The 16,304-nt window shown below is 45.1% G+C and overlaps 1 protein-coding gene across 1 annotated transcript in view; it reads right to left on the minus strand.

Moving 5' to 3' along the window:
- Nucleotides 1-16,304, minus strand: part of LOC126188359 (lachesin-like) — a 724,055-nt gene that overhangs the window by 106,614 nt on the left and 601,137 nt on the right. The window contains exon 7 of the mRNA XM_049929958.1: nt 12,820-12,987. Coding sequence (XP_049785915.1) covers nt 12,820-12,987 — 168 coding nt within the window. The remainder of the gene's footprint in view (nt 1-12,819; nt 12,988-16,304) is intronic.

The following is a 16,304-nucleotide window of genomic DNA, read 5'->3' on the forward strand; positions in this document are numbered from 1 at the left end:
AATCTTTCTCTAAGTCTACAAATGTAAGAAACGTAAGTTTGCCTTTCCTTAATCTAGCTTCTAAGCTACGTCATAGGGTCAATATTGCCTCACGTGTTCCAATATTCCTACGGGATCCAAACTGATATTCCCCGAGGTCGCCTTCTAGTAGTTTTTCCATAAGTCTGGAGAGAATAAGCTTTAGTATTTTGCAGCTGTAATTTATTAAACTGACAGTTCTGTAATTTTCACACCTGTCAACACCTGCTTTCTTTGGAATTGGAATTATTATATTGTTCTTGACGTCTGAGGGTATTTCGCCTGTCTCATACATCTTGCTTACCAGATGGTAGAGTTTTGTCAGGGCTGGCTTTCCCAAGGCTATCAGTAGTTCTAATGGAATGTTGTCTACTCCCGGGGCCTTGTTTCGACGCAGGTCTTACAGTGCTCTGTCAAACTCTTCACGCAGCATCATATCTCCCATTTCATTTTCATCTACATCCTCTCCCATTTCCGTAATATGGTCCTCAAGTACATCGCCCTTGTATAGACCCTCTATATACTCCTTCCACCTTTCTGCTTTTCCTTCTTTGCTTAGAACAGGGTTTCCACCTGAGTTCCTGATATTCATACAAGTGGTTCTTTTTCTCCAAAGGCCTCTTTAATTTTCCTGTAGGCAGTATCTATCTTACCCCTCGTGAGATAAGCCTCTACATCCTTACATTTGTCCTCTAGCCATCCCTGCGTAGCCATTTTGCACTTCCTGTCGATCTCATTTTTGTGACGTTTGTATTCCTTTTTGCCCGCTTCATTTACTGCATTTTTATATTTTCTCCTTTCATTACTTAAATTCAATATTTCTTCTGTTACCCAACGATTTCTACCGGCCCTCTTCTTTTTACCTACTTGATCCACTGCTGCCATCACTACTTCATCCCTCAAAGCTACCCATTCTTATTCTCCTGTATTTCTTTCCCCCATTGCTGTCAGTTGTTCCCTTATGCTCTTCCTGAAACACTCTACAACCTCTGGTTCTTTCAGTTTATCCAGGTCCCATCTCCTTAAATTCCCACCTTTTTGCAGTTTCTTCAGTTTTAATCTACAGTTCATAACCAATAGATTGTGGTCAAGTCCACATCTGCCCCTGGAAATATCTTACAATTTGAAATCTGGTTCCTTAATCTCTGTCTAACCATTATATAATCTATCTGAAACCTTTTAGTATCTCCAGGGTTCTTCCATGTATAGAACCTTCTTTCATGATTCTTGAACCAAGTGGTAGCTATGATTAAGTTATGCTCTGTGCAAAATTATACCAGGGGGCTTCCTCTTTCATTTCTTATCCCCAATCCATATTCAACCACTACGTTTCCTTCTCTCCCTTTATCGAATTCTAGTCCCCCATGACTATTAAATTTTCGTCTCCATTTACTGTCTGAATAATTTCTTTTATCTCATCATACATTTCATCAATTTCTTCGTCATCTGCAGAGCTAGTTAGCAGATAAATTTGTACTACTGTAGTAGGCGTGGGCTTCGTGTCTGTCTTGACCACAATAATGCGTTCACTATGCTGTTTGTAGTATCTTACCCGCACTCCTAAATTTTTATTCATTATTAAACCTACTCCTGCATTAGCCCTATTTGATTCTGTATTTATAACCCTGTATTCACCTTACCAGAAGTCTTGTTCCTCCTGCCACCGAACGTCGCTAATTCCCACTATATATAACTTTAACCTATCCATTTTCCTTTCTAAATTTTCTAACCTACCTGCCCAATAAGGGATCTGACATTCCACGCTCCGATCCGTAGAACGCCAGTGTTCTTTCTCCTCATGACGACGTCCTCTTGAGTAGTGTCCCCCTCCCCTCCCCCGCCCGGGAGATCCGAATAGGTGACTATTTTACCTCCGGAATATTTTACCCAAGAGGACGCCATCATCATTTAACCATACAGTAAAGCTGCATGCCTTCGGTAAAAATTACGGCTGTATTTTCCCCTTGCCTTCAGCCGTTCGCAGTACCAGAATAGCAAGGCCATTATGGTTAGTGTTACAAGGCCGGATCAGTCAATCATCCAGACTATTGCCCCTGCAACTACTGCAAAGGCTGCTGCCCCTCTTCAGGAACCACACGTTTGTCTGGCCTCTCAACAGATACCCCTCCGTTGTGGTTGCACCTACGGTACGGCTATCTGTATCGCTGCGGCACGAAAGCCTCCCCACCAGCGGCAAGGTCCATGGTTCATGGGGGTTTTTCTATCGTTAAATGTGTGTAAATGAACGCCCGAATGGTAGAGGTGGCTTCATTGAAGCCCTGTATGAGACATGGGTAAGGGGGCGGGGGATGACTACCTTCCCATCGCGAGACACATCCACTTGGCGTTGGACAGAGTTTTTGTGAAATTTGGTGCCAATGTGACACCATTAACCCATCTTACACCGAATATGAGCCTTTAAGCTCTGGTATTTCTTCACTTGTGTCAACACCTTGATGTTTGGAAGTTCGCCAAGCCCGAGGGTGACGTTGCAATGTGCCATACTTTTCGACCATCACCGAAAAACAATGTATGTCCCTCTGAGTCATATAACAGATTTCTACGTTGCAACGGGTAACTGACTGTGTTTCAAAAAAGAGACCCTTCAGCTATTCCGCATAGAATGGTGGACAGAAACAGTTGGTGAGTAGGTTTTACGAAGATATACTTGTTAAGAAAAAAGTATGTTGTGCCTTTTCAGAGATAATTATTACTTAGCCATTCGATTTGTTAACCGAGCAATTCAGGCTGCCCGCCAGTGACGTGTGCTTCGTTTGGTTTCTTAAATCTGGACAAGAGAGCGATACAAAACTTGTAAATGTGGTGGTATGGGGATCGAACGCGAGTCAGTGACTGAGCAGTCTCGTGCGCTGTCATCTACGATATGAGAACCGCTGACAGGGCCGTTTGATTTTACATCCTGAGTACACTGCTAATGTTTTTAAGAGAACAGCCCTGTATTGGCCAAAGACGTTACTTGCTGGTCAAAGAATGGTTGCTGTCTGTTACTGGCAGTGAGTGCCAGAGTGCTTTGGAAAATGCTGCATGCGCTACTGGTGTCCAAAGGAAACATGTGGCTTGGCACAAGAGAGGTGTCGATGTAGGGGGGAAGATATTTATTGCCATAGATTATTAACCATAAAAACAGCACGGAGACGCTGAGAGGGAGGGAAGGAAGGAGGGAGAGAGAGAGAGAGAGAGAGAGAGAGAGAGAGAGGGGGAGGGAGGTACCAGTCTTGCGCTGAAGTCATGGTAGTCGTTCCGACAATGTGTCGACATCGATAAGTCAGTTAACATACTTTGTAAAGTATAGCACTCAATATTTTTTATACTTTTTTAACTATCACCAGTTAAAAGTAATTTTAGTGGAGTTGCCTTTTTTAGTTGATAATTTTTTAAACGCATCAAAATGAAACTGCTTTTATCCCAAATAATAGAAGTGTGACAAAAACGTAGCTATTTCATTAAAATAGAGGCATAAATTTGCTTCAATAATACTCTTTGCACCAAAATTAATTTTACTTCCATTGGCAAATTTTTCCTTACGTATTTCCCTATTTAAATGTCATTACAGTCACGTCAAGGAATCTTAGTGGTTGCACACTGTGTTTTCATACGGAAAAAACAACAGTGTTATTTTTTTGCTTGGGTAATACTGTACTTCGTATAAACATGTGTATGAATTCATTTACGTTGTTATGTTAAATTGTTTTTAGATACATGTAGTGCTCTAGGATATTAAATGATTTGCCAAATCTACGTCAGCCTTCCAGTTATTACATGAATAAAATTATTTGTTTATCTAATTTCTACAGTGAATGGTGCATACGAAACTAAAGTATTCGTACTAAGGGTACTTATAAATTTTTCGTTCTAATACAAACTCGATAGTCCATTGTTTTCAGGTGTATTACTCCTAATTAGATGTTTCCGACGCACATGTTACAACCTGTTGTAACCAAAACATGGTTTGTAGTCCAATATGGTGGAAACTGGGGTTTAACGACCTGTTGGTGACGTAGTCATTAGGTAATGCCATACCGGCGTTTATCATAAGCGATTCAGTGCTTCCATTATAGACATAATTTCCAATGGCAGGACGAGACTTCGAGTCGAATGCGAGTCCAGGGGCTTACCACTGTATCACCTCAGAGAACTTGGTACAAACTTGAGAAGTTGAATGGTAAATTTTGTATAATTGGTATATTTGAAAAAGGTAATGTCTGAGTGTACAATGGCATATCTTTCTTTGAGCGATAACATTTATTTTCACTTGTGGGAAGACACAGATCTAGACAGGTGGCCTCGATGCCATAAACTGCGCCACTTAAAGTCATATGCTGACCCAGCACTGCGCCACGGCCCTCGTCGGACGTCGATGGCCACCTGAAAGTCAGTGTGCAGATGGTTACTGTTACCAGACAACTTCGGGACACGGCATGCGTAATTTCTTTAGCTAACACCACAACAGACTCATTTTGGATTGAATAATGATTGGCCTTTGGGCCAAGCTCAGCACGCATCGAGGTAGCAAGTCATTGTGTAGTCAACCGCTGAGCCTCCGCCGTGAGATTTTCACACCTCTGCCGTCATCACGAGAGGACCGCTTGCCTGCCATTACCTTAATTGCCGAGTGTCGAAGTGAGGCCCCGATATCCACCGAGACGCTAGAGCATCTCAGTCAGCTCCTGGTCCGGGGTTCGCTCGCTGGACATCAATGCCAACCGTCTGTCACATCCATCCAGGACTCAGAATTCCACTCTCAGCTGACAGTGTCAGCCTGTCTTTTCATCCTTGGCGTCGCTCGGCCGTTGCGGGACCATTACCCAAACACGCCTGATCTATGCTAAGAACACAGTACCCGGAGTTCTACTTGGTTGGTTGGTTTGTCCGGAGCTCTACTACAACACTTCACTAACGAAGCTTTCGAATGGAGGCCCACCTTCTAACAGAGCCAGATGTGTGCGGGAGTAGTATTAGCAACTAAGTGGTGCAATAAAGAGATTATATAGCTTCTGAGCGACTTCTGAGCCATCCCAAACCACCATCGTCCACAAGAGAATGTCCACACGCTGTATACCTGGATGACTCTCCTGAATGGCAGAGTAAGAGATGGTAGTTTCTCCTTACAAGATGGCACTACTGGGTCATTCAGGGCCCTCCTCGTCGACGAATATTTTGCACAACAAACGCTTCACCATACAGAGCGGGCTGCGTGAAATAAGACGTCTTTGGTAACAGTGCACAAATGCAAAAGTGAAACTGCTGCCAAATACGTACTGACGAAGAAGCATAACATGTAACATTTGATACTGCAGTTTTAGTTTGTCTCATACCATTACTCACTGTTATCACTACACGAAGGCAAAGTGAAAAGTTCTGCCTGATAGTGAGGGGCTGTTAGCATGAGGAAATTAGTTTTGTTGTCACGTCATGTGGAATGCCATACTGTTAAGTGTCCGTCACATGGTAATTGAAGAACACTTCTCAAGCCAAGATCACCCAGAACTCTTTATACTGGATGACCAGTTTCGACAGAGCTGTGCTGTCATCTTAGGATTTTATGACTGATAACAGCATAGCTCTACCGAAAGTGGTCTCCTATGTAGCGATCTTGGCTTTTGGAGGATTTTTCAGTAGCCTAATTCACTAAGGTACACCCGTTTGGTGGTGCCTGATTCAGAGGTAAACAGTTTGAATCCTGTTGGAGGAAGAAATTCTCACGTCATTATTTCACACGAAAGGGTAGGACAGCTGGATTAAATTCCGACACGCTACGTAGTGCCCCATAGGAGTGAAGACATGCGACACTGACGATAATGATTCGTCTGTGGGACCTGGACGTTAAGCTAGAGTGGCCGCTTCGTGCATTCCAACACCAGGATTCACTCCCTCTGCCGGCCGGTGTGGCCGTGCCGTTCTAGGCGCTTCAGTCTGGAACCGCGTGACCGCTACGGTCGCAGGTTCGAATCCTGCTTCGGGCATGGATGTGTGTGATGTCCTTAGGTTACTTAGGTTTAAGTAGTTCTAAGTTCTAGGGGACTGATGACCACAGATGTTAAGTCCCATAGTGCTCAGAGCCATTTGAACCATTTGATTCACTCCCTCGCTTCTCAAGTCCTCATACAACACAACCACGACACCAATATAGTCATCTACACTCCTCGGATAGCCTTATGACGTAGCTTTCCATCACTGTAAGGACTGGAGCCACTGTTCATCGTGATAGGACTGTCTTCCCGATTCGGCAGCTCAACCTAATCCATGGATATCTCCCAGCCAACAATCACATACAATTCACTAAATGGATGTAGCTGTTCGCGTTTCGGTTAATATAGGAGTGTTGAAAGTTAGATGGGGTGTGAGCCATGGTAAAAATTGCTGTTTTGAAGAGCGCGCCGCAGCGCGTAGTGTGAAGCAGTCGCCCTCCGTTTCTGGTGGTGGCGCCGCTGTGGCAATCGCAGCTTTGTTGTCTCCCTCTGGTGGGAAAGGGGAAAGGTTGCCTGTTCACGTGCATTTAAGGAGCGCTATGAGATCGCCAGTGGAGCCAAGGCAGGTTCCCGACTCCGTCTCCTCAAGCTCCTTTCCGGCCGTACCGGGGGCCTGGACCCCTCCACAAACCTCCACACCTATAAATCCCTCATCCGCCCTATCCTTTGTTACGCCCATACGGCCTGGATCTCCGCCCCCTCTACCTTTTATAAATCCCTCCAAATCCTTGAACGCCATGCTCTCCGCCTTGCCTATCGCATCCGTCTCCCCTCCCCCACGCGGATCCTGTATGATCTCATCCCCTTCCCCCACCTCCTCCTTTTCCTTGAAAGGATACGGACCCTGTACGCCTCCCACAAACTCGATGCTCCTCATCCGCTTGTCTCCCCCATCCTCTCCCACCCCCATCCGCTGCCGCGCCTATATTCCCACGTCCCACCCGGTCTCCGTCTCTCCACCCTCCTCACCCTCTCCCAAGGTGGCTTCCGCCGGCTCCCCCTCCCTGATGATGTCCTCCTCCCCTCCACCTACACCTCCTATCAACTTTGATCCTCCCCCCCACATCCTGTGTCCTTTCCATTAGGCACCCTCCCTCCGTTCTCTTTCCTATTTCCCCATCCTCTCCCTCCTTCCCTCTTCCCCCGGGCTTCCCCTACCCCTTCCTCCCTCACCCCTATCTCCCCTGCCCATGGTATCTGCTCTCCCCTCTCCTTCTCCCACCCCCCTCTCCTCCTCTCTTGGCAGGTCCCCGGACTCGTACACGGATAGTGAACATTCGCGCGCCGGAGATCAACGCCTCGTGTTCTGTGTGTGCCGTCGTTTTGTGCTTCAGTGATTCAGTGTTCTTCGTTTTGTGCCCCCACGTTCACGTTTGACAATTTTCGTCTCTGTCTGTGTCGACGTGTCTGAACAATTTTATCTTGGACTTTACGCCCGTGAACGGCACCTTGTATTTTAAACAGTATTTGTCTACGTTTATACGTCCACCATGTTTTTTTCTTTAAATGTCTTCATTTGTATATTTGTATTCTCTGCGGCTAAAGAGCGGCGTCGTCTGCTGCTGCATGGCCCGCCTGTAATACAGGTTTCAAAATAACAATAAAGAAAAAAAATCGCCAGTGGGGAGTTGGTCAGCCGGGTCAGTGTGGAGCAGTCAATGTCTGGTGTCGTCCGGAGTGCTAGTATGAGTTAGGCCGCCAGTCTGCTCGAGAATCTTCAGGCAATGGTCATTGGCGATTGGATCAATCGGTTAGTCGGTCGCGCACTGGGACACAAGACGACTTGTCCGTCTTGAGCGTCTGCGCATGTGAGGTCGCCACGTCAGTCCATTGGGCCGCGCCGTATAGCGAGCGGTAGTGGCTTCGCGGCCGACACGAGAGCAACAGGAGTCAACCCACGACATCGGTCTGGCCGGTGCGAGCTGCGACGCCGTGAGACGGGAGATCGGCGCGCCTTCCTGCGTCCGCTGAAGCGGCTGGCAGCGGACGGTTCGGGAGAGCGCTTTGGGGGCGCTGCGCCAGGTCTTCGCCAGACATCGTAGTTTATTAGAAGTTAAGAGATTCGTGATATGTTGTTTCATTTACTTGTTAAATTTTACTTGTTTTCTTGATCAGTCTCTCGTCCCCAGCTTACTCGTCTGCCTCTCGTCCGCATTTGTCAGTCAGTTAGTGTCTGTCTGTCTGTCTGTCGGTCTGCCGTACGTTAATAGCTGCCTCTGTCATCTTTGTCGGATTCGGTGTTAACGAATTTATTGCTTGAAGTATAACGGCTGAATTCCTGAAGTATGTTTTTATTTTGCCTATCATCTTTAGAGGCGGTATATATGTAATGTAGAGCATGTTTGTATATTTTATGTAAGACTGCATTTCAAGATTTTTTTATTTAAATGGTCATTTTAGTATATAAAGTTGCCACCCTTCCACCGTAAGAGTTTTTTCTGTTTAATCATGTTGCACCTTCGGTTGCAAGTTAATTTTTTTAATTTTAGAGTTTTGTTCCATTTCCATCCCTCCTACGGGGTGCATAGTTTATGTGCTTATGTGAGCTGTTAAAATTTTTAGCTTGAAGTAATCTGGTGTGCTGTAGATTTGCACCAGTGTAGTCTTTCAGACGTTGTTGTGAGCGGTTGTGACTACGGCCGTGTCAAAAGGGAGCGGCAAGGTTCTCAGCCCGAAAGCTCCCACTGTCAAAATTTGTTCTTTCTGCCTCTGAATAAATTGTAACTTGATATTTAGAGGGTACTTTCTGATTATAATATAAAATTCTGTTTCAAAGAAAAAAAGGGCTTTTAGGAATAAATTTTCCATTTGTTGAAAGTAATTTAATTTGTTTTCATCAGTTACCCACTGGCAACTACTTCCACGCTCACATAGTGTGATTAAATGTGTTAATAATCTTGATGAATCGCTAGTAAATAAAGAAAATTCTTAAGAAAAGGTTGTGAAAGCTATTCACGGTTCAGGGTGTTACTAGCTTTGAAGCATCCAACAGTATGTAGAAAGTGAAATGGGGTGTTACAAGCCTTGGTGAATCCAACCGTATTCAAGGATGAGGAATACAACGGTGTATTCCGATCCAAGTTCACTGAAAAATTAAATCTTACGAAAGGGTTCCAGGTGTTTGAGGAGGCTTGGGAACATAATTACCTCCTATAACAAACCGATGGGAGAAGGCAGTCTGATACAGAAAACCAAACAGTATGTATTGAATTCAGGGGTTTGACGGAAGTGGTGAGGCCAGAGGTAAAAGAAGATACATGCAACATTTGCACTACTTAGGATGGACTATATTTGGACACTGTGAGTGTGTATGAATAGTTGTAGTGACATCTGAGCCGTGGCGGGACCGGCGCTAGTAGTATCTCTGACATTACGATCGATTTCGTAGTACAGGGGTTTGTCTTGGGGCTTGGGCCGGCTCGGGATATGAGCAAGTGCGGACCGCGAGTATGAGGAACAACGCTTTGAGAACGGAAAGCGGCGGTGAGGGAGTCGGCGATTGGCTGAAGGGTAGAAGAGAAGGCGGCGTGCCTGAGGGCGGGCGGCGGCTGTCACGTGGTTGTGCTGGAGTTGGCGGGAGTTGGCCGGCGCTGTGCGTTCCCCGGCAACCTCGTGACCTGTGGATGTGCCCGCTTCCTTGGAGGGACACGCTTGCGATGTGATGGTCTGACTTCATCGCAAAATCTCCCCAGCATCAAGACACCCAGTTAAGTACTCTAATTACTGAGAGCGCTAAGTTACCTGTGACTGTGATCGCTCTTGGTGCAGTAAGACGTTGCCGGACGCGTGATGTTACGTGTGTTCGATTTCATTTGATGCCTCTTACAAAGCGTGTACTCTGCTTCCGTATAATATTGATGTATTTGCAGGATGTTACTTCATTAGCTATTATTAGCAAATGTTTGATTTGCTTACGATATCGGTTAATCAATGCCTATATGTCCTCTGCGGGCAATCTGAGTTTTTATTTCTAAAAGTTACCGTGTTGAGATTTGCATGCCGACTTAAGGTGGCCAATAAGTGTATCATTAATTTCTAGTGAGTGTCGGTTCTCGTGAACCAGTTAATTTCCCACTCTTAGCCTTTCCACTTAAAGAAAGACTTGCGAGTGAAATTAGTTGTTGTTTAGCCTTGATATTATAATGTTAATTTACTGGTCAATCTTGAATGTTAAAGTTAAGAACAGTTTTCTTTACCTCCTGTTGTCGAGTGTGTTCTGTGTTTGAGTGAGCTGAGGCAGCGGGCAACCGAAGCGCAGAGCTACCCTTCAGATTACAAGTTTGGCTTACGGGTGGTGGACTTAGCCTGAGCTCGTGTGTTGCTCTTCGGTAGAGTTTGTTGGGTTCACATTCCGGTACCTACTCGATCTGGGGTTGCGAACGGATCCACGCCTTGGTTCGAATATTACTTCCCTCAGTCCGTTCCACCGTTCGTGGTTAAACTTCGGCCTTACCAGCTTGGGCCTTACTTCTGTTGTTACACATTATGATTTTACAAAGTTGTAACTTTCTATGCCCTAAAAGTCCACCTTACAGGCCAATGGGCATTTGAGTAATTTCGTGGTTCGCTCTGAAAGGTTCTCTAATCTAGTAATTTGCAAGATTGCCCAAGTTGCGTTTTAATAAACATGTCCTAAGTATTCGTGTTAAAATTGAGGCTGTGTGTCCACCGTTATTTTACATGTCATGTTAAAGTGTTGGAATTGAAAAGGTCTTAAAGAACGTGTCTTAGAGTTGTTTTGTTAAAGTTATCGTCAAATCCGGCCTTAGTGACTTCTGCCAGTTTTTATAAGAGATCGTTGCTAATGGTTCATTAGTTTATTAATGATTTTATGCAATGAGAGTTTCTTAAATATTTGGCGTAAGTGGCGTTTCTCAATGTTTATGGGAGATCTTTGGCTAATGATTTATTAACTTGGTAATGATTTTATGTAATGAGTGTTTCGTAAATATTCTTGCCTGAGTGGCGTCTGTCAATTTTTATGTGAGATTGTTTTTTGGTTGTTAATAAACACTTAGGAATTGAAATGTTTACTTTATTGGGTCAGCCGTTCCACTCCCTTTGGATTTAAACATTAAGTAAAGCAGGTGTTAATCAAAAACGTTCCAATGATCGAACACACATAACATCAACCGCCCGGCAACGTCTTACTGCAGCAAGAGCGCTCACAGTCACAGTTAACTAAGCATTCATACTATTTAGCGTACTTAACTGGGTGTCTTGATGCTGGGGAGATTTTGCGATGAAGTCAGACCATCACATCGCAAGACCTTAACAGCGTGTCCGTCCAAGGAAGTGGGCGCATCCACAGCTCACGATGTTGCCGGAGAACGCACAGCGACGGCGGCCAACTCCTGCCGCCTCCAGTACAACCACGTGATAACCGCACGCCGTCTTCTCTTCTACCCTTCAGCCAATCACCGACTCGCTCATCGCCACCTTCCGTTCTCAAAGCGTTGTGTCCCGTCTCTCTACTCGCGGTCGGTACTCGCTTATATGCCGAACCGGTCCAAGTCCCAAGACAAAGCTCTGTACTAGGAAACCGATTGTACTCGTGTCAGAGACACTACTGGCGCCGGTCCCGCCACGGCTCAAGATTTAATCTCCATTGCGAGTCAGTTGGCAATCTTAGTCTTTTGGGGAATTTCTCTTTGTGAGTTATTGCGTAGAGACTCACTTTTAATCAAATGAGTCGAAAGAGACTTTTATACTATTAGGTAGAGGTCAGACACCCGGGAATATCGCGTCGTTTTTCATTAATTATTGTCAAGGCATCTGTAGGCTTGATGGAGAGGTGTCACTGCTTCATCAAGCGGTGAAGCTCTTCCGATGGTGTTGAAGGTATGTTAGGATGAGTAGGCATCTGAGTGGACGGTTTGACGGTGTGAAACGTAATGTCGTCAGCATATTGGAGTAGGTACGTGAGGAGGTGGGTGACGAGGTTGCAATGTCAGTTATGTGTAGGAGACACAGAATTAGTGATAGGATTAGACCTTGGGCACGCCAGTAGTTTGGTGGAAGATATAGGAGAAACTGATGTGATGGAACTATAGGAGAAACTCCAGAATGAGATTTTCACTCTGCAGCGGAGTGTGCGCTGATATGAAACTTCCTGGCAGGTTAAAACCGTGTGCCCGACCGAGACTCGAACTCGTGACCTTTGCCTTTCGCGGGCTAGTGCTCTACCATCTGAGCTACCGAAGCACGACTCACGTCCGGTACTCACAGATTTACTTCTGCCAGTACCTCGTCTCCTACCTTCCAAACTTTACAGAAGCTCTCCTGCGAAACTTGCAGAACTAGCACTCCTGAAAGAAAGGATACTGCGGAGACATGGCTTAGCCACAGCCTGGGTGATGTTTCCAGAATGAGATTTTCACTCTGCAGCGGAGTGTGCGCTGATATGAAACTTCCTGGCAGGTTAAAACCGTGTGCCCGACCGAGACTCGAACTCGTGACCTTTGCCTTTTTTATAGCAGAAACTGTTGCAGGTGAAAGGTTAGTTAGAAAGAATGCTAATGGCTCCATGTAGGTGACTGGAAGCATGTGGTAGTTGGGTCCGAACAAGAAGCTAGACTGCCATGCACGTATTTAGCGCTTGTTTAGATGTAGGGAAGAGAGGAGAGAGGGTCAACGCTAATTATGGTATTGGCACAGGAGGAGTTGGATCATCTGCAGACGCTACGGTATTGGTATCACACATAGTGACTGATATGAATGTGTGTTGTTCCGGGTGTTCGTGCAGACAGTTGGAATCGTTCGCCACAGCAGTCTTCCTCGTCACGCGGTAAATGACGTCTGGCTGACTCACCTTGCAGCCGTATGGTTCCATCGGCGCTGCCCAGCGGGTTCTTCGCCATGCAGGTGTAGCTGCCGAAGTCACGCACCTCCAGAGAGCGGATGGTGAGGTTCATCACCAGGGAGTACCCCATAGGCGTCTCGCTCATCGCGTACTTGCTGCCCTCCATCAGCTTCCCGTCTGCGGGAAAACACAAAAGCCATGGGGCAGTTTAGTTTCTGCGTCTTAGAGAACACATTTAGTGCTATTATGTAATATCCTCCAGCCTACAATTAGAGGTACAGTCGTGGACAAAACGAGCGAGACCCCTCGCCTTCTCGTTATGCTGATCAGCACAGCTTTAAAGTCTGATACACAGCATAACAGGCAAGGAGACGAAGTGCTACCAACATACTATACACAGGCATGAAATTTAAAAAGCATCTGAACTATGCCAGACTGTTTTAAATCATGTGCAGGACTATATTAATGCTGATCTACATCTACATCTACATCTACATTTATACTCCGGAAGCCACCCAACGGTGTGTGGCGGAGGGCACTTTACGTGCCACTGTCATTATCTCCCTTTCCTGTTCCAGTCGCGTATGGTTCGCGGGAAGAACGACTGTCTGAAAGCCTCTGTGCGCGCTCTAATCTCTCTAATTTTACATTCGTGATCTCCTCGGGAGGTATAAGTAGGGGGAAGCAATATATTCGATACCTCATCCAGAAACGCACCCTCTCGAAACCTGGCGAGCAAGCTACACCGCGATGCAGAGCGCCTCTCTTGCAGAGTCTGCCACTTGAGTTTGTTAAACATCTCCGTAACGCTATCACGGTTACCAAATAACCCTGTGACGAAACGCGCCGCTCTTCTTTGGATCTTCTCTATCTCCTCCGTCAACCCGATCTGGTACGGATCCCACACTGATGAGCAATACTCAAGTATAGGTCGAACGAGTGTTTTGTAAGCCACCTCCTTTGTTGATGGACTACATTTTCTAAGGACTCTCCCAATGAATCTCAACCTGGTACCCGCCTTACCAACAATTAATTTTATATGATCATTCCACTTCAAATCGTTCCGCACGCATACTCCCAGATATTTTACAGAAGTAACTGCTACCAGTGTTTGTTACGCTATCATATAATCATACAATAAAGGATCCTTCTTTCTATGTATTCGCAATACATTACATTTGTCTATGTTAAGGGTCAGTTGCCACTCCCTGCACCAAGTGCCTATCCGCTGCAGATCTTCCTGCATTTCGCTACAATTTTCTAATGCTGCAACTTCTCTGTATACTACAGCATCATCCGCGAAAAGCCGCATGGAACTTCCGACACTATCTACTAGGTCATTTATATATATTGTGAAAAGCAATGGTCCCATAACACTCCCCTGTGGCACGCCAGAGGTTACTTTAACGTCTGTAGATGTCTCTCCATTGAGAACAACATGCTGTGTTCTGTTTGCTAAAAACTCTTCAATCCAGCCACACAGCTGGTCTGATATTCCGTAGCCTCTTACTTTGTTTATCAGGCGACAGTGCGGAACTGTATCGAACGCCTTCCGGAAGTCAAGGAAAATGGCATCTACCTGGGAGCCTGTATCTAATATTTGCTGGGTCTCATGAACAAATAAAGCGAGTTGGGTTTCACACGATCTCTGTTTCCGGAATCCATGTTGATTCCTACATAGTAGATTCTGAGTTTCCAAAAACGACATGATACTCGAGCAAAAGACATGTTCTAAAATTCTACAACAGATCGACGTCAGAGAGATAGGTCTATAGTTTTGCGCATCTGCTCGACGACCCTTCTTGAAGACTGGGACTACCTGTGCTCTTTTCCAATCATTTGGAACCTTCTGTTCCTCTAGAGACTTGCGGTACACGGCTGTTAGAAGGGGGGCAAGTTCTTTCGCGTACTCTGTGTAGAATCGAATTGGTATCCCGTCAGGTCCAGTGGACTTTCCTCTGTTGAGTGATTCCAGTTGCTTTTCTATTCCTTGGACACTTATTTCAATGTCAGCCATTTTTTCGTTGGTGCGAGGATTTAGAGAAGGAACTGCAGTGCGGTCTTCCTCTGTGAAACAGCTTTGGAAAAAGGTGTTTAGTATTTCAGCTTTACGCTTGTCATCCTCTGTTTCAATGCCATCATCATCCCGGAGTGTCTGGACATGATGTTTCGAGCCACTTACTGATTTAACGTAAGACCAGAACTTCCTAGGATTTTCTGTCAAGTCGGTACCTAGTATTTTACTTTCGAATTCACTGAACGCTTCACGCATAGCCCTCCTTACGCTAACTTTGACATCGTTTAGCTTCTGTTTGTCTGAGAGGTTTTGGCTGCGTTTAAACTTGGAGTGAAGCTCTCTTTGCTTTCGCAGTAGTTTCCTAACTTTGTTGTTGTACCACGGTGGGTTTTTCCCGTCCCTCACAGTTTTGCTCGGCACGTACCTGTCTAAAACGCATTTTACGATTGCCTTGAACTTTTTCCATAAACACTCAACATTGTCAGTGTCTGAACACATAAATAAGAAACACTAATAGTATGAACTGTACCAATAATAATGAATTTCAGCTTATCGAGATAACATAACTATTTTAGTAATACAAAGTACCCCAGACCGTTATGAATTAGCAAAATACTATGCACATTCGGCCGCGAAACTGGATTACCGTTGCTGACTTACAATGAAAGTGTGCAAATTTAGCAAAGTGTGAAGATCCATGACGAAATTCAGTTAAAAATCATTCAGTGCCATACTTAAGCCAATTCAGTTATTGACAGAAGAGGAAAAAGTAGGCGGTAACTAGTGTGAAATTCTAGGAGAGTTTCAATTGGCATCCACAAGGCGCCGGTACAGAACAAAGGTAGCAATAAAACGTATTGTGTGTGCGAGAATTTCATAAAATTGCTTTACTGATAGTGTAAGAGTGGGACGGTACAGTCCGCAGCTCGTGGTCGTGCGGTAGCGTTCTCGCTTCCCGCGCCCGGGTTCCCGGGTTCGATTCCCTGCGGGGTCAGGCATTTTCTCTGCCTCGTGATGACTGGGTGTTGTGTGATGTCCTTAGGTTAGTTAGGTTTAAGTAGTTCTAAGTTCTAGGGGACTGATGACCATAGCTGTAAGTCCCATAGTGCTCACAGCCATTTGAACCATTTTTTTGGGACGGTAGAGAAATAGTCCGAAGTTGGTTCGATGAACCCTCTGCCAGGCACGTAAGTCCTGATTGCAAAGAAATCCTGTAGATGTAGTCATGTACAACGAAATTATGTTGTAATTACTGACATGTGAGTTACATTTGACTTGAACATCGAAGTTGTTTGCTGTTTATTTATTTTTTGTTCATTATTTTCAACCATAGACAAACACCTAGGTGCGTTAAATTGATACTGTAATAAATTGTCATGCATGGAGCAATAACAATAAGTTCTTAACTACTTGTTATAGTCCTGAAGTATCTGCCAGCGTCTTCAAAAGTGGATATCGCATACGACGTTCCTAGGGT

This window comes from Schistocerca cancellata, chromosome 5, assembly GCF_023864275.1.
Source record: "Schistocerca cancellata isolate TAMUIC-IGC-003103 chromosome 5, iqSchCanc2.1, whole genome shotgun sequence".
In the NCBI taxonomy this organism is placed as follows: Eukaryota; Metazoa; Arthropoda; class Insecta; order Orthoptera; family Acrididae; genus Schistocerca; species Schistocerca cancellata.